The 18,960-nt window shown below is 46.3% G+C and overlaps 1 protein-coding gene across 1 annotated transcript in view; it reads right to left on the bottom strand.

The window, feature by feature from the left end:
- The window catches only part of SAXO4 (stabilizer of axonemal microtubules 4), a 149,195-nt gene that overhangs the window by 59,163 nt on the left and 71,072 nt on the right, over positions 1–18,960 (bottom strand). Inside the window, exons 5-9 of the mRNA XM_085646850.1 lie at positions 18,354–18,482; positions 17,899–17,962; positions 12,076–12,188; positions 10,269–10,340; positions 9,382–9,462 (exon numbers count right to left, since the gene is read on the bottom strand). Coding sequence (XP_085502976.1) covers positions 9,382–9,462; positions 10,269–10,340; positions 12,076–12,188; positions 17,899–17,962; positions 18,354–18,482 — 459 coding nt within the window. The remainder of the gene's footprint in view (positions 1–9,381; positions 9,463–10,268; positions 10,341–12,075; positions 12,189–17,898; positions 17,963–18,353; positions 18,483–18,960) is intronic.

Genomic DNA, 18,960 nt, shown 5'->3' with positions numbered 1-18,960 from the left:
GAAGGGGAGACGCATCCTTTCAGGAAGGATTTTTCCTGGCAATTATTCTGTGATATCTTTCCCTAAACATTATAGAAAAGCAACTCTTTCACTCCATTGCAAACAAACTCAGAGGCGGCGGCATTAGCTACACGTGGACTTTCCCATTTGGCATCCTATTTGAAAAAGACCCAAAAACGTCTCACTTCTCAGAGTGAGAAGCTGCTTCAGCCTATTTGGGATTATATCTCACAGATAAGACCCCCAGGATATGTTTGCGAGTTCAGTAGCACCAGTTCGCATCATCACCCTCGCCCCACCACCGGCACAGCACTGGAACTGAACAAAGACCGGACGACATTGAGAAACAGGACAAATGGGGAAAACATTGAGTCTGGATAAATAGAACTGATATGATGCACAAAAGAAGATAAAATAGTGCACTACATCCAGAGTTGTGAGATAAGTGTCTCGAGTGCTAGCTCATCTACAAATTTGTCTTATGCTTTTTCAATGTAAAGGGCTAGTGTGATCAGTGGGTGGACTAGGTTTATCGCTTCTTTTTCCTTTAACTGGTGGTTAACAACTGAAAAAAGCCTCAAATGCAGGATGGCCTTGTTAGGCATGTGGCGGGCGGGAAGGGGAAGGGGAGGGGACTATCGAGACATTTACATAATCTACATACCCTTCGTCGAGGTGTCAATATGGTCGGTGTTGGTTTTGTTACAACCGTTCACTTCGTAGGAGATAGGGGAGATGTTTAGATTATTCCCACCTTGCTCCAAAAAGCCACCAATGGACAGTAATGTCAACAGTTCCAATCTAGACTTGTTGTTTACATTTTCATATTTGTTTATACAATCAGTTTCTGTGCAACACAATGAGGAATTCTGGCTACACTAGGTTAACAAAACTACAACATTTATTAAACAGACTGGAGTGCTTACCTCACTGTTGGAAATTGAGTTTCTGGTCGGTGAAGGTATGCACCCTGTCCAAGCAGAAACCACACTCCTAGTCAGAATAAGTGTAGTACACACTAAAGGTTTACCTGTGCTCACCCTCTGGTAGCTTGGCACAGAACAGTTAGTCTAAACTAAAGAGGCAATGTGTACAGTAATTGGGCACACACACAATGTAACACAGTGAAAATACCACAAAAGTACTCCACACCAGTTTAGAAACATAGCCAATATTTATCTGAGTAAAACAAGACCAAAATGAAAAAAATGCAACATACACAACTCAAGTTATGAATTTTCCATGATTAAATCAAAATGCAGTGCTTAGAAATCAATAGCTCTAATTAGGGCTATCTGGTAACACTTGACTGGGGCAAATCCAAAATTTCAGTCCAACTGTGATAGAGTGCGGGCCGGATACAGTTGTCACGCAGACCTGCTGACAGTACCTTGAATGTGTCGAAGATCAGAGACAATGCATTAAGCAAAGGAGGGGATGCGCCATTGTCAGTTGATGCATCGATGTCACAATGCGTCTATGTTGAACCACCCATTTGAGCATAATTGTCAATGAAGAGCCCATCTCTGTAGCCAAACCAGGAGGTGACAGAAGGCCAGAGGCTGGGGTAGATTCCAAACCACTAGCTTCCCTATCGCAATCAACCAACTAGAGTCTGCAGGAGGTTGGCCCATCTGTAAAACAGGCTGGGAAAACTCTCCATCACCCTCAACATCATGTTCCTCTGCAGAAAAAGCAGGAGGAGGGACTTCAGAAATTGACGGCTCCAGCGACGTGGCATTCGGCGCTGTACTCAACTCCATTTAACGCCAGAGAGGTGACTCCTCTGAGTCTGAAAGGAAAGAAGGAGTGTTGAGCGGCACCGACGGCGCCACTATTTAAATCAACAGATCGGACCTTGACGCCGATGCTGGAGTCGGCGGACCAGACCCTGATGCTGAAGGTGTAACCCCGACAGTGCTGTTCACCGGCGTCAGAACGATTTTGAATCCGACAACTGGACTGAAACCAAGGGTGAACCCGCCAGTGTGGACACAGCCACGGTCTTGTGCACCTCCTTGGGGCCCGAGGGCACCCCACGGGAAGGTGAAGACCCAGAGAAACTATGGAGGGTGTTCTAATATTCCCTCATTTGGGTCAAAGTCGCACCAGCTCCAGGGTAGATTGGGAGATGCAGGGGAGACTCATGCACCGAATCTTCAGCCGAAGATCGTGGCAGGCCTCAAGTGACAAAGTCGGTCAGCGTTGTGACTGCGATCGCCTGCGTAGAGACTCATCTTTACATGTTGAAGGAGAGTGAAATCCACAGGGTCGGCTCCTGGATCGGACCCACGGCCGAGCCTTGGAGCTCAAAGAGGACCAAGGCCGATGGGATATCTTTGAAGACTGCGACAACCACGCCACAAAAAGCTTCATCCGACTTTCCTTCAATGCCTTCGGTCGAAGTCGTTGACATGACTCACACTCCTCGGAGTCATGGTGCTCCACATCCAAATAGAATGGGGATCTTTGGCCGACATTTGTCATCCACAGGACGCATAGGGTTTAAACACCGAGGACATAGAAAAGGCACATTATTCCCTTTGACAAACTCGTTGAGGTCGGCCAAAAAACGGCCAGAGCAACAGCTAATTGGATCTGCCCAGCAAGTGCAGAAAAGAAGAAACTGACATCAGCACATCAGAGAAGGGCTTATATGGACTCCATCAATGTCACATCCGGAGGACAACGTCGCTACGGAGTCGCTCTATACCCTCGACCAGTGCGCAGAGGTACTGCTGTACAAAAATTTCCAGATCCAGTCTGGTGCCTGGGGAGCATTCTAAAGTAAGGAATCTGCAGTTAGATGTCTCTATCAGATCAATAACGTTATCCCAGTTACTGCTTAAGTAGGGCATTTTTCTAAGATTTTGGACCCGATTAGCCAGACTCAGGGGCCTTGGCTCAATGCAATACCCATCTATGATTATGAGGCTGCAGTGCGTTTGAGCCTGTCTTTTGGAATTACTGACATGAAATTGGCCTTTGGCAGCAGTCTCACAGGGAAAGCACACGGCCCGGATGGAATTTCAGTGGATCTATTTAAAGAACAATAATCAAATGTCTTAAAAGCTGCTATGGTAGGCCCATTGGTCAGGCGGCAGTAGTTGTCCACATATTTAGAAAGGGGGACAAAGCGCAGCCAAGCTGCTACAGTCCTATTTCATTGCTGGACAGCACTTTAACATTTTGCGAAGGAGGTTTTGTCAAAACTTGAAGAATGGGCACATGAGAATAGGGTTCTGTCTGGTGTGCAGTTAGGGTTCTGCTCTGGAGTTAGCACCATGGACCAAAGTCGTAACCTTTACCTTATAACACAAAAATATCTTAGAGTCAAGACAGAAACTATGCATTTAAGCATTTATGCATTTTACTCGTGCCTTTGATACTTTGCTATGCCCTAAGATGTGGGATGTCATGGAAGTCATGGGGTAACGTAAGTGAGGAGTCGGGTCATCATGCAGTCCGCACACAGCTACAATATCTGGGTTGAAAGTGCAAATATTAAAATCTTCTACCCACAAGATCAAAGATTCCCTTTTTAAGAGGGACTCCGCTCTCAAAAGATAATATTCCAAATCATCAACATCCCCGGTTACCAAAGTATCAAAGATGTGATGGAAGTTTATCAGTAAAATATCAAAAGACCTTTGGAGCTTATGCGATAATATTTGATAAAAGGGGGTGCAGTGCAGTTCATTGACAGACAATTTAGTAAGATTAAAAGAGACAGAAATGGCAGGACCACCCTTAGCCCAGCGACAGAACAGCAGGAGAACAAACGGGGACAAAAATGCCAACTTATATGCTGTGGATCACGGTTCCAAGTCTCTTGGCAGCAGATGATGTCAAACCAGGTAGAGTTGGAACCGGTCTTCATTGCTCAATTTAGCCCTTAGGTCTACCACATTCCAGGAAATTATTTTTTAAACCTGGGGGCCTGCAGCGGCTCCAGTGCCATCAGAGAGATCATCCCTCTTCATTGAGCCAAACCCTACGTCAGTGCAGGCAGTCAAGCCAAGACTGGAAAGCCAGTTTATCTGGTCCTGGGATGACAGCAGTTCAAAAACACATTGGAAATTGATAAGTGGCCAGATAGATTAGCACTAGAACCAAGGTGCGCAAGATAGGGGGTCTGAAGTCTACACCAACTAGAGTTGATAGGAGATGAAAGTGGAGGTGACAATAAAAGAAGCCAAGAGGATGAACTTTAATGTTACTTTGTGAATTTATTAAGGGGTAGAGTCAATGTAAAATTGATCGGATAAATGATGGATTTTTAAAGTTAATGATAATACAGTCCGCATGGGGTGTTATAGGGCTAATATTGATCTTCTTCAGAGGATACACTGGTATAATGCAGCTAAAATCCATTGTAGCACAGAAGATGCCCTATCTCCTAAAATAAATGCTTCTGTTAGGGTTCGCTAAGGATGCGTTAAAGCACCTTTCCTCTTTTTACGTTATATGAACGGCTTGGAAGAAGTCCTGTGTAAAAGAGGTATAGATTTGGTTAAAGTTGGCATCGGCTTTGTCCCGGTTCTTTTGTGCGTGGGTGATGTGGTTCTTTTAGCTAGAACTGCCAATGGGTTGAAGATTCTTTTAGATGCTTTGAATGCTTTGAACAAGAGATTGACTGTATTTGAGAAAAATTCCCTGATTAACATTGTAAGTACAGAAGATGAATCCCTCATTAGCTATTAGACTTGAATTAGGGCATATTCCAGACAGATGGGGCATCCCTAAATTATTTCATAGTTACAGTTGGCCAAAATGTCCAGACATCTGTCTATCAATTTCGTTTTATGGAATGAATTACAAATGCAACTTATTTGGCATCTATCTTACACACATTTATGATTTTGCTGACAGCTGAATCATTCTAATAAGCCAGAAACTGTCATTTCAAAAGTGTTTACGTGAGAAAGTTATATTAGAAAGTTTAGTCGCAGGCTCTGCATATGCAACTAAATCTGAGGTAGGTGCATCTCTCCTATTCAAGTATACTAGTTGTACTCATCAGTGCCACCTGACAGGGGTTATGACACCCTCCATCCAAAGAATTGTTTAAGATTTAGACTTTAATATAAAACTATTCTGTGGCAAAAGAATCAGATAAAGGGAGGAGCATACAATGTTGGCTAAGAGGCCCAGATTCCGAAACATTTGAGTCCATTATCATCCTGTGCCACTGGTAAGATATTAAAAGAATATATTTAATAACTGTAAAATCTGCACGGAAAGGGAGGTGATTCGATTATGCCAAGAATGTGCAACACATAAATTTAGGTTGTCTCTAGTGACATTTTTGGGTAAATGGTACAATGTTTTATTTAAGTTTGATGATACAACTATGAAATTTATTTATCTGCTCGACTTCTTTGTAAATAGTTTTTTACTATTTTGAAAATAATGTGATATTTTTAATTTAGTATTCTTTGCGAATGTTTTTATTCTGCATAACTGTTATCTTATTATTAATAATAATTAAGAATTATATACAGCAGTGATTAATTTATTTTTTAGCTTCTCTACATTCCTTAAACCTGCGCTTTTTAACAATGTTAATTATTGCACATGATGGTTTTATTACAGACTGCAATAAAGAGTTATTTATTTACTCACTCATATTGATAGTCTATTGGGTATTTGTATCCTAAAATGGTACAAAGCAACAATTACATCTCAATATTAAAAATATGTATTTTTGAAACGTCTCAATGTATTAATTGATCATTGAGGATCCTGACTTTCCAGAAACCAGATGCCAGGTTGTAATAAAAAAGATGTGGAGGAGGGCCAGGGGTCACCAGACTTTTGTAGTAAACTCAGCACACAATCCCAAAGTCCCAATCAAGAACTCTGTCTAATAGTCTCAAGCGTCATAAACCCTAGCCTCGGAGGAGAAATGTTTATCAGAGCACTGACAAGAACTAAACAACTTCTTCTGATGTATCAAGGGTTTTTCTCATTCTGTGTCTACAGGAAAATGTGTTAGTACATATGGGCCTCAGTTCCCTACAAGAGATGCCCATGAAATACTCACTGCAGCACCACTAGCAATAAATACCTCGGTCTGTTGCAGGATATCATAAGCAACCTCTGGGCGGGATATGAAATGTTTCCCTCCTCTGTGATGCACTCTTCACGCATTGCATGGAACAGCATCAATGCCTCAGCGTCAATAGTTTACAGTTCCAGCCTGTAGCTCCTGTGTCTGCGACAAAATAACCCGTCTCGGGTACAGAAACACATGAATTCTCTCCCCGCTCAGTTTAGACTCATCTTCACTGCTGCCTTTAGATCACAAATTCCCTTTGTCCTGGATCCTTAAGCTCCAAAACTAACACTCTGCCAGCTGGCTCTCTTGCAGGAAGCCCAACAACACACAGGATGAAAACAAACTAAGGAGGAGACCCAACCCCCCCCCCCCAAGATCTGAGAAGTTAGACAAGGTAGGTGACACCCATCCTTCACATTGGAGACCAAGAGCCTGATTCAGAATCACCCAGGGATCGTCTCTTAGCCCTACTCTGTTCAACGTCTACATGACTCCCCTTGCCAATATATTCTGTTCCCAAAACATCACACTCATCTTCTACACCGATGACACCCATGGACTCCGTAGAACACCCATGGACTCCGTAGAATGGTGATGTAAGTGTGTGAGTGTGGGTGATAGAATTCATGATGTAGAATGTTCAGTTAACTGTTACACACTGAGAAATAAAGATGTGTAATACCAAACTCTGTGTGTGGCATGATCATGTGCATGTACCAGGGAGGGGGGTGGGCCGCTACACTGGACAACACGTTCAACATGGCGGCAGAATTCAACACAGTGAGCAATGCCTACTTCCACATTCTAGGTATGCTACGAAGATCTTTAAGTGGCTGCCATAGAACAAAACTCGCACAATCACACAAGCACTCTTTACAAGCAGAATCGACTACAACACACTCTATGCCAGAGCAGCTCTTACACAGACTTCAGAGCATCCAGAATGCCACCACAAAACTCATACTTTACCTCCCATGCCGCAGCCACATCTCAGCCCACCTCTGGAGAGCTCCACTGGCTCCCCCTTCACAAACGCAGCCAATACAAACTCCTCACGCACACATACAAAGCCTTGCACAACACTATCTATCTAAAGAGCTGCATACACTTTCACCAGCCTACCAGACACCGATGCTCAGCCTCACTCTCACTTGCACACATTCCCGAATTCACAAAAGTAGAGCAGGAGGTGGCTTGTTCTCCTACATCACAACCAAAACATAGACCAACCTCCCACAGCACATCAGAGCCTTCTCTTCATGTATGTCTGGAGCTCCTCAAGAACCTGAAGATTAGGCTCTTCAAATAACTCTATGGGGACCACTCGCCCTCTCACCCGTTCAAGCGCCTGGATACCCTTACGGGTGATAGTGCGATATAGAAATCAACATACCATAACTCACTTTCTCCACCAAGAGAAAAGAGTGCACCCACAGTTCCATGCTTAGCCTCTTACAGTATTTTCAAGGTAATCTGTATTACTCTCCGGCTGCACTACACACACCACAGAAAAGCTCTGAAAGTGGTTATGCCTTTGAGTATAAGCCTTAGCACCTCGCATTCACATTCCTACCCTGGAACTTGGAAGCCTGCAGTACTCAAATCAAGCTCATAACTGGAAATGAAAACGTAATGTCTCCCATCCTTCTTTCCTTGAATGTCACTTATGGGCAGTCAGTCCTCTGTGACATTTGTTGTAGTTGTTTCATAAGTGATACCAGCATGGTTCCACCTTTAGTTAAGGCTGTCTGAGAGTGGTTTGTGAGACCATCCTCAGACCCCACTGCGTCCGGACCGTACATTGTATAAGTCTTTGTGTGGTAAACATGTGCTTTCCATTTACTCTGACATTTTGAAGTTAGAAGAACGGGCATACACATCTGCAGCGTGGGAGTGATCAAGCAATCTCACCCTCTGTACACATGAGGGTCTGCTGGGTTTCTCTTATATAAAGAGAAAGCATAAAACTAGCCACCAGCCGGCTGAGCTCCTCCGTCCTCTCCTAGGCAGGTGACCTTGGCCCTATTTGCAACAGGTCCACCTTCGCAGCACAGGTTTGGATTACTCCAGGGTCTGGCATTAAGGAAGGGCTTCCAGGAACAGAAATCCCAAAGAAATGAAATAAGGAAGGAATAGGGAACCTATAAGGGATTTTCTGTTTGCGCAATGGACAAGAGGCTTGAAGAACAGGAGAGACTGAGAACCTCATTCTCTCTCATACCATTTTATCAAGATTGGAAATCTTGTTTGATGTTCTTTCAGCCTTTTAAGAGTGGAAACACAGCTCCCATCCCCTACACCGAAGAAGAAGAGCTTCAGATTACCCCGAACAGGGAGTAAGGTTTGCTTCTTGAGCTCTTTGGTTGTTGTAGACATGAAGAAGCCTTTGAAGGACATCTTGACATTTTCTCTTTAGCTTCTAGAGGATCAAGCCTTTCTGTGCTCAGCAAATGGCGTTTCCACTAAATCCATGGCAAACCCTGGAAAATTCAGTAGGGGGGTATCTTGGACACAATGGGATGACTCTTGGACGTCTTGGTAGAGAACACATACACAAATTGACAAAGTTAAAAAATAATTCAATATCATTGAAAAAACCTGGGCCATGGCCAGTAATCAATGGATTGGACGTTTTGTGCCACTGGACGCCATAGGAAGTTAGCAGAAATCCAGAAAATGTCCATATAGGCATTTCAAAAAAACTTATTGTTTCAGCTTTACAGATAGGAAGTGTGTGTTTAACCCGAAGAGCACTTCCTTAATATGTAACCAATGTGCTTCTAAAGGCACTTAATTATGAAACGTAGCACCTAGGTAAAAAAATACATCAGTATACAAGATAGCTCAAAAGACATGAACATGAAGAGTGCTGGTGACACCGATGGGGGTCTTCCATTTCTCCTTATTGCATATTCTCAACAGCTTACAAGTTTTGAAAACCGTGCGACAGGCGACACTTAAATGTACATGTTTTGGGTATGGATTTCAAATTGTGGTATCATTAGGCTCTCTGTAATTTACAAAGGATTAGAGCTCTCCATTTGTTTTAGACTAAAAAAAATGCCCCGTGAGGGAGTTGGAATGTTGGAGAAAACATTTTGTATGTGTTAGTTCCTTCTCTTTCTTTTGTAGTTAATGTGTAGATCAAACCTAATAGATCGAACAGTAAAATCGAGCCATGATTGTGTTGTTGGTTAATGACCTTTACAGAGAGCAGGTAGCTAGGGGAAGGAAGCAGGTAGAAAAGATAAGAGACAGAGAGATGAGACTGGTGGACAGAGTGAGAAAGCTGGACTTGAGGTTTGCAGAAGACTACACACCTTGGCCCACTTGTCGAAGTCCCTGGTGAAGCCGCTGTCATGCATAGCACGCTGGGATAAGGCTGGTAAAAACTCATTGCCCTGAAAAGAAACAGAGAGGTTACTTTTTTTTTTATTTGCAGATGATATATAGCGCGAACTCGACCCGAAGGTATTGGAGCGCTTTACATGAGCACCGGTTACCTTACACATTCAGGTACGGGAAGATTAAGCGATTTGCCCAGAATCACAGGCTGTGGATGCGACCCCGAGGCTCGAACCCTGGTTTCCAGCACCAAAGTCGGCAGACTAGCCGACGGACCACATCCTCTCCCCTTCAGTAAAGAGATGTGTAGAAAGAAGGGGAGAAGGCTGCGTGGCTGTCACACTTGGGTTATATCATTTGACTCCTTACAAAGCTACTGTACCAACCAACCCATGTTCAACGCCCTCGTTGCAGGATCCATTTTCAGCTGATAAATGGTCAGAGAATCCTGTGGCAGGTCACAAAGCACCCTGAGGCACAGTTTCTTCACCTCCTGATCAGGGTACCTTGAAGCAGGAGAACCACCTTCAGCCTACCTGTGGTCAATGCACCCTAAAGAGCCCTTGCCCTCAAGCCACATAGTTCAATTCCGCAGATGGAGACGCAGCTGCAGCAGGTATCACGGCACCCGAGTCACAGGCTAGTCAGGGTGCCTTGAGGCACGAGTGTCAGTTTCAGCCCACCATGGTCAGTGCACCCTCAAAAACTCTTATCCTCAGAGGCTTTGGTTCTAGCACATACATACTCCTGCAGGAGGCACAGACACCTTTTGTCTACTCCAGGTGTTGACATCTCACAAAAACCAGGAGAAATCACATACAGGCAACCCGCCGCCAGGAGCCCCTGCGGTAGGAGAACTCACCCTTTGACCTGTAGATGGTAAGAAATCAGTTTTTGTGATGCTCACTCCCAATGGACGGCTGGGATCACCAATCTGCAACATAGACATGAGAATGAAATTAGGAGAGATTCCATACCCAACCTTCACTCAACCTCACAGCAGGCTGGGATGATGCTCTGGGTGTGTGCTCACAAAGTGTCCTCTCTGACAGTGTAATCACTCAATGTACACACTGGGTGGCTGCATGCTCAGGGCCAACTCTGACTGTGGTCTGAGTGAGTTCAAGGAGTGCTCTCTCTGAGTGGGTGTTCCAGTGACCATTCAGGTTGGTGCTTTCTCACATCCCACTGCGAGTGATTCATTTTAGCCCACTGTGGGTGGGGGCTAGCTCAGAGTCAGTGATTACCTGGTGATTTCCTTAGGGAAATGCAAACACTGGTGTGTTCACTTAAAATGGGCGCTTACTCTGAGCTCATACTACCAGTCTGTGAGAGATTGCTGTGGTTATGCCCCAGATATCATAGGTTTCTTACTGCTTGTGCATGTGTGCCTGCTCTCGGTATGTCCCTTTGATGCTGTTATACATGTTTGCTCTGGGTGGATGCTCATTGGGTATTTTGTATAGAGGGCGCCTGTTCTGATTGATTCTTCGGCATAGCGATGTCTGTTTTTGTGAGGGCTCGGTACATGTTATGCTTGCTAGGGTTGGGTGATTGCTTTCAATGAGTGCTGGCTAGGAGGAGGTGTGTGATTTATACTAAGGGTACAAGCACTGAAGAGATGTTAGCAGATACCGCAGATGTGGCTGCAGGCCCATAAAAAGATTTGTCTGAAATGTCTGCAAGGCCTGGGTCAAAAGCCTAATGCGAGGCCCATTGAGGCTCTTTTGAAGCTTCTTTCTAAATGTTAAACAAGCATTGGCAAAGCCAATAGGTCACACTTGTGGGTGGCAGCTTGCTGTAGGTGGGATGATGTTGCTGATTGTGCGTACTCTGAGTGAATGCTTACTGAGGGTATTGTGTCTATGTGTGTTCTGACTGTGAGTAGGTGCTTGCTGTAGGTAATAGTTTGCAGTGTGTGGACTTATGCTGCTGGTGGGTGCATCTGTTGATGGGTGCTTGGTGTGGGTGACAGACATGTTCCTCTGGATTATAGCTTCCATGCTTCTAGTGGGTGCATGCTTTGAGTGAGTGCCTGTTATGGGAACTGATTTTGAGAGGGTGCTTGACATTGGTAAGTGCTAGCAGAGGGTAAAGTTTCCTGTGGGTAGGTTCATGCTGATGGTGGATGTGTTTTCTTGGGTGTTTGCTGTGGGCGAAGACTTGGGTTAGTGAACCCATGCTGCCAGTGTGTGCTTGCTGTGGCTGACCTGTTCCCCTAGGAGAAATCTTCCTGTGGGTGGGTCATACTGACAGCAAATCTATGTGCTGGGTGAGTGGGTGTATGAGTGCGAAAATCTCGGTGAGTGTTTTCTGTAGGTAGGATTATACTCTGGCTGGGTACTTGCCCTGGGGTCATGCTTACTGCCCCGCTCCTCATGCTGTTGTGAGTGACAGCTTCCTGTGCTTGGACTCATGCTGCCAGTGAATGTTTGTTGTGGGTGGATGCATGCTATGGGTGAAGGGTTCCTTTGCGTCACAGCTCCTACCGGAGGGGGGGGATGAGGGAGGGTTAGACTGACAGTGGGTGCTTGCTCTTGGTGGGTCTTGCATGGAGGCTTGATTTCAGTAGGTGTGTCCTGAATGAACCATTCTGTTGCTGGGTGCTTGCTCAATGGGAGACTGCTGGGAGATGGAAGCCCACTCTCCCCCTGCTATGAAACACTCACAGGGAGGTCCTGGCGATACTGTGACTTGGGACAGTACGTGATTGGTTCAAGGTCAGAGCCTTCAGTGAATCCAGTATTCTCCTTCCACCCAACTTTCTTCTCTCGGAAACGACCTGCAGAGAAACAAGTAAATATAAAGGTCAGAACCAGACCCTCCGGCTTGGAATCAAAGGAAGAGAGCACCCCAAGATGAGGCTTCTCCATATTGAGGGCAGTGGCAGAGCTATGAAGCTCAGGGACAAAGGGAGGGATTGAAGCACCTCAGTGCCCAGCATTTCCAACATAAGACAGAGACAAGGAGTATCCTGGTCAGAACCCCGTTCAGAGGGCTTTGGGGCAAGCAGTTGGTACTGGTCCTAGCCGAGGTGGTTGGGCCGTTTACTCCTGCTGTCCCGGGGCCCACCTTGCTATGGATCCCTCTCAATTGGGTCAAACGCGTCCTACTGAACTTGACTCTCAAATTGTAATGTAGCACGAGCAGTGAAGGCTCCCTCAGAGGTAATTGTAGATACAGATTAGTGAACACGACACATAACTCAATGTGGACACATCACCCACAATAAATCAATGGCCAGTCAAATACTTATTCTGGATAAAAGAATTATTTTAATTCTAATTCTAATCCTACACATGCAAAGTTACAACATTCAATAAACAATAACACAGTGCCCTCTGAGGTAGGCACCCTAGTAGTTTTCAGGCCACCCTCCGGGGTTACTAAGTTCCCATGAAATTGGTGTGCTGTTATGTCTCAGTCATATGTGGCAACTTGGCCCTGTTCGTGAGGCCTCCCCCTCTTGGACTAAGTCAATAAGACCTAGAGTCAAATAGGGGTGCAAAAACCAAAGACGGTATATCGTCCTGGGCCTAGTAGACCCAGTTCTCTGCTTGCCCACTCCAGCCGTACGAACCCTGGCAGTCAGTACATTGCAGTCTTGGCCCGAATTGCCAAAGTCGGGCTGCACGTGTTCACTCAGACCTGTCCTGGCAGGCGCCGGCTCTCTCTCTCCAGAGCCGCGCTTACTATATTCCTGATGATTGGAGTTGCTCCATTTCCAGCAATACGAGGTAAGTCTTATTCTTCCTTTGGTGGGAATGCGGGCAGTCTCCTTGTTTCGGCTGGGCACCGACGGCATCTCCTCAGTCCTTGGGCCTCCTCAGACACAAAGCCTACCTCATCTTTCTCGTAGCAGAAAGTTGGGGTTACGTGCCAACAAACCGGATCTCCAGCCTTGGCGTTGCAAGTGGTCACCCCTGACATACTGGGTCACTACTGTCTGGTGACGCTAGCCTTAATTTGCCTCCGCTGCAGCCCCTCCTGGCACATGGGGTCATGGCAACGTCCCACATGTGACCTAGGGGGTCAGCATTTCAACAAAGCTGCACACGGGCGACAGTCCAATCATTGCTGCACTGTCCTTCATGACTGACACCCCTCCTGGCATACAGGGTCATCAAAGTTCACAGGGCAGTACACAGGTGATGGCCTGATCCGTTCGGTGCAGTTCTTGATGCACTGCGGCCTCTCCTCACATACAGGGTTGCCGAAGTTCACACAGCATCACATGGGCACGGCCCTATTGGTGTGTCACAGTTCTTCACATATCACTCAGGAGTCCCCCACATCTGGGCTCCTCTCTGTATCTCACTCTCTCCAACACGTTCCTCTCCCTCATGGGCAAACCAGTCTTGGCGAGCAGGCAGGTACTGGTGCTTCAGACTCCAGGCCAGGTGATCTTGGTTTCCCTGGGTGATGTCCCCTCACCCGGCAGGGAGACTGGCAGATTTGGCCTGTAGTCCTGGTCACAGGACGTAGTCTTGCAGAGCTTCCCCTCCTCATGCAGCCCGGCTGGCTGCTCGGCAGATGACAAAGTATGGGGTCTCCAACTCCCCTACTTAAAGTTCTTTTCCAGACATCAAATGTGATTTAGGGTCTAGCCCTTTGAACTTTTATTTTGGGGTCCGCCTCTTTGATATGGACATCACTACCTCTCATCCTTCTCTCTGAAAGATGTCTGTCACTGCAGGCATGACTCTGAAGCTGATTAACCCACAACAAGATTCATGGGAGTGACCAGAGTTCACACCTGGATGTCAGCTACAGTGATCTGTGCATCAAAGGCTAATCCTGGGCCCTCGGCCCTACCCTTTATGATTCCCTTATCAGCCTCATATCCCTCTTCCTGAGGTGTGCCCAGGCCCTTTCCTTGTAATCTGTCACTGAATCAAAGAGCCCTTTGAAATGCAAAGGGAAAGGCCAGCTCTCTCTCACCCAGTGTTCGTGTCACTCAGCTTACAGGAATGCAGCCATATACATTTCTGTCTGGGGGAGATTCCTCTACACTTCATCAGGCAGGCCTGGACTTCCCAAAATGGAGCCAAAGATCAATTGCAATGTAGCAGTGCAGGCATTTCTGCACTCAGAACACATTCACAGCACACTCTACTGTTTAGTATTGTTGTTCCTATGTCCTATGCTACCACCAGCCTTTCCACATGTAGCACACGCACTCAGTCTGCGCACTCTATCCAATACTAAACAGTCTCTTTGTACTGCACGAGAGTGTCACTTTAAACACCCTCTGGAAGCACAAATACATTTACCATGTGCCCACTATTCCACACTGCACTCTGTGTAGTGTATTTCTTGCAAACTCACATGCACTCAGTACCTGTTTTCACTGCGCACACACTTGTACATTAACTTGATATAGGCCAAGGGTGAGTTAAACACACAGGAGTGGAACTTTTTAAAAGGTAAGTGAGCCAGTAGGCCTTATTCCAATGACATTGGTTAAAACACCTGGGGCCAGATGTACGACCATGACAATTTGCTACTCGCAAATTGCGCTTGATTGCGAGTTGCAATTTGCGAGTCGCAAAATGCCATGTACAACAGTGTCTGAGACACTATTTGCGATTCCCAATGGGTTTGCATATTGCATGCCTCATGAATATTCATGAGGCACTCGCAATTTGTGACCCCATTGGGAATGGCTGGCCCTCCCAGGGGTAGTGGCCTGTTGGGCTCAGCAGACCTCCATGTCTGGGACTGCTTTCAAATAAAACAGTTTTTTCTTTTAAATGCAGTCCGTTTTCCTTAAAGGAAAGCGGGCTGCATTTAAAAAAAGAAAATGAAACGTTTTTGTTTAATTTCTTAAGGGCAGGTAGTGGTCCCTAGGACCACTGACTGCCCCTAAAAAATATTTACCCCTGCATTTGCAAAGGGGAAGGGGTCCCCTGGGGACCCCTTCCCATCTGCGAGTGCATTACCACCCTCTTGAAGAGGGCGGCAAATTGGGAGTGTTTTGCGACCGCAATTGCGGTCGCAAAACATTCATACATGGGGTAGTGTGTCGCTATTAGGAAGGAATGCCCTCGAAATGCCCCTTCCTAATAGCGAGTCGCAATTCCTATTTAGCGAGGCGCAAATAAATTTTGACTCGCTAAATAGGAATTGTACATGGCCCTATTTGTTTTTGCATGCGCAAACAGGTCGCTACCCCCTTTGCGCATGCAATTCAGGGTCGTACATCTGGCCCCTGGTAACTACTTCTAATCAACACACGGCATGCTGCAACCACCGCGCTTGTGCTGTTTAACTCCTGGTGAAGGCAATAGTCTTCCCCCTCTATAAGGGTAGCACTTAGGGTGCCCCTCCTGGTCCAATAAGACTGCAGTCCATGAGACAGGCCTATGTCATGGCACACAAGCATGTTCCAAAAACAACAGTTGATGGACAGAATGCAGAACAATGTCATACATTCACCCCAGTACAGAGATCTGAGCCTACAGCCATCGTTTTGTTGCTCACCATGCCATTCCAGTTTGAACCCAGCTATGTGCAAATCAGTCTTGACCCTGTGCCTCATGGGAACAGTCCAGCCCGAACTGCCAAGCCAGGTCCTCCCTGGACTGGAACCAAGCATGCTAGGACCGGTTTCGGGGTTTCACCCCTCTTCAGCCAGGATAGCTTGATTCCAGTGGCATGGAGAGCACGGGACTCACGTCTGAGCATACCCGTCCCACTCGGGGTCACAATTGCAAAAACAGTTGATGGACAGAATGCAGAACAATGTCATACATTCACCCCTGTCCAGAGATCTGGGCCTAAATCCCTCGGTGTTTTGCTCACCATGCCATTCCAGTTTGAACCCAGCCATGTGCAAATCAGTCTTGACCCTGTGCCTCATGGGAACAGCCCAGCCCGAACTGCCAAGCCAGGTCCTCCCTGGACTGAAACCAAGTATTCTAGGACCGGTTTCGGGGTTTCACCCCTCTTCAGCCAGGATAGCTTGATTCCTGTGGCATGGAGAGCATGGGACTCACATCTAAGCATACCCGTCCCACTCGGGGTGACAAATGCAAAAACAACAGTTGATGGACAGAATGCAGAACAATGTCATACATTCACCCCAGTACAGAGATCTGGGCCTAAATCCATCATTTTTGTGCTCACCATGCCATTCCAGTTTGAACCCAGCCATGTGCAAATCAGTCTTGGCCCTGTGCCTCATGGGAACAGTCCAGCCCGAACTGCCCAGATGTGGGTCCCGTGCTCTCCATGTCACTGGAATCAAGCTATCCAGGCTAAAGAGGGGTGAAATCCCAAAACCGGTCCTAGGATGCTTGTTTCCAGTCCAGGGAGGACCTGGCTTGGCAGTTTGGGCTGGACTGTTCCCATGAGGCACAGGGTCAAGACTGATTTGTATATGGCTGGGTTCAAACTGGAACAGCATGGTGAGCAAATAAACAATGGATTTAAGCCCAGATCTCAGTACTGAGGAGAATGTATGACATTGTTCTGCATTCTGTCCATCAACTGTTGATTTACACACGCATGATCCGTCTTCACCTATAACAAAAAAAAGTCAGCATTAAGGATCCAGACATAATTCAGTTGAGCACTTAAGGCCGGGTTACATGTCTTTACCATGCAGAGGACTTTTCCATCCCAACACAGTGCTTTACGACCCAGCAACAGAAAAGAGTGATCACAATGAGCAGCAGACATCTGCAGAACAGCTGGACGGGACAACCCCTGGGCCAGGCCTCTTCCACACAACGGCTGAGGGAGGAAGCAATCTAGGGTCAGACAGAAGGAGGGTCAGAGAAAATAAGCACCCCATGGCCAAGCCCCACCAACAAAGGGGTGAGAAGCTGGGAATGCCGTGAACTAGGACTTCCCATTACATGGGTAGACAGGACACAACTGCAAGTGCTCTCCCTTGAATGCAAAAGGAGCTACACAACATGAGCAAGACCTATGTAATGTAGTGCAGATCGAGGGAACATTCCTAAAGAAAAGTCTCTCCAAAACAGGGGCCGATGGGATGGAGCATCCCTTGGCCAAGACCCCCAACCCAGAGTTAGAGGAGGGAAGCAACGTCAGGGCCGGAACTTTAAAAAAAAAAAGGAGAGTGCAGACTCAGGGTTTGACTTTTCCAATGTCAAGGCAGTGGTAAGAAGTTTATCGTGGGCAAGTCTCTAAAACATGGGTCTAGGTAAGGAGCATCCCTGGGGCCAGACCTCATTAACGTGGAAATAAGGAGAAAGCAAGCCCAGGGCTAGGACTTTCAAAAAAGAGGCAGACGCAGGGAGTGTCTTGAACCAAACCTTTCCACCACCGGAGCAGATGAGTGTGGTTTGGCATCAAGTTATGGGGTTTCTCCTCAGGTCAAATTTCAGATTGTATTATTTCTTCCCAACCTTAGAATACTGGTTGTGGGATTTTGCCCTTAATTGAGACTGCAGGTTCATCCTTCTTCCGACGAGAGATGCGGGTTGCGGAGTTCTTCCAGAAGTCAAATGAAAGTTATTTACCTGGCACACATGATGGTCCTTCATGAAACCTTGCTCTGTACTCTGTTGACATGAAGGATGGCCCCTGTGTACAGAGAGTGGAGAAGATGAGTGTGAAATTTAGTACTCGTTTGTGGTGCTCAGTCCATCAGGGAGACACCTAGTTAGACTCAGAAGTCCTGACAATGAACAAGGAAATCTGTGGGAAGGCAAGCTACAGAACAATTTAAGTCTCGGTCACAAGAGAAAAAAAGTGAAGTCACCTCACTTAAATAGGTGGAAATGTTAAAGTTACTCAACAAGTCACTGAGATAAGAAGTTATATGGAAACTGTTTATCGTGGTAGGAGTAGATCTGAACGTTGATCACTTAGAAAGGAAGACATGAAGAAATGTCTTTGAGAAAGAAAAGGGTGTGATTAATTCTCCATGGAGTAAAGTGTGTGGTAAGGTGCACAAGGAGCTGATCTGACTCACATGTCTGCAGTTCTCCAACTCAGATGAACCTTTTCCTTGTGTCTGGAAAAGCAGGGGTTGATGTTTACCAGGGATCCCAGCAATCGTCTCGGAGCCGTGGTCCTGGGTATCAACGAAAACGCTTTTCACCTGCAAGAAGAGATCCATGTAAGTCAAGGCACATCCACGTACTTGCTCTTGGGTGAGAGGGAGCTTCTTTATGTTTTTCCTGCAAAGGGACTCACTGGAATCCCTTCTACGAGATCAAAGATTGATCATTAAGGCATCTATGTCATGGTCTGCTGGGCTTACGCTAGGGCTGAGCTGGGAGTGGCACTCTGACTATTATGGAGGTAGGCTGGGGTGCACCAAGTCATCACTCTTGGGCTGGAGAAGCACTCACACCGCTCTGGGAGCTGAGGCAAGAGCTACCATTCTGCAGCTGCAGGTGGAGGCGCACTTTCTAATAACAGAAACTACATTGAGCAAGGACAGGTCAGTCAATCTTGTGCCACAGTAGAGCTTAACCCTGTTTTACAACTCCCCACCTACAGTATGATATGCCCTCTCTTCCCATTCTGGCGGTAAAGCATGATTAGTGAACTGGAAGCTCGGCCAAAAACTACTT

Source organism: Triturus cristatus, chromosome 3_2, assembly GCF_964204655.1.
Source record: "Triturus cristatus chromosome 3_2, aTriCri1.1, whole genome shotgun sequence".
NCBI lineage: Eukaryota > Metazoa > Chordata > Amphibia > Caudata > Salamandridae > Triturus > Triturus cristatus.
Note: the sequence above shows the minus strand (reverse complement) of the source record. Positions and strands in the feature narration are given on the sequence as shown.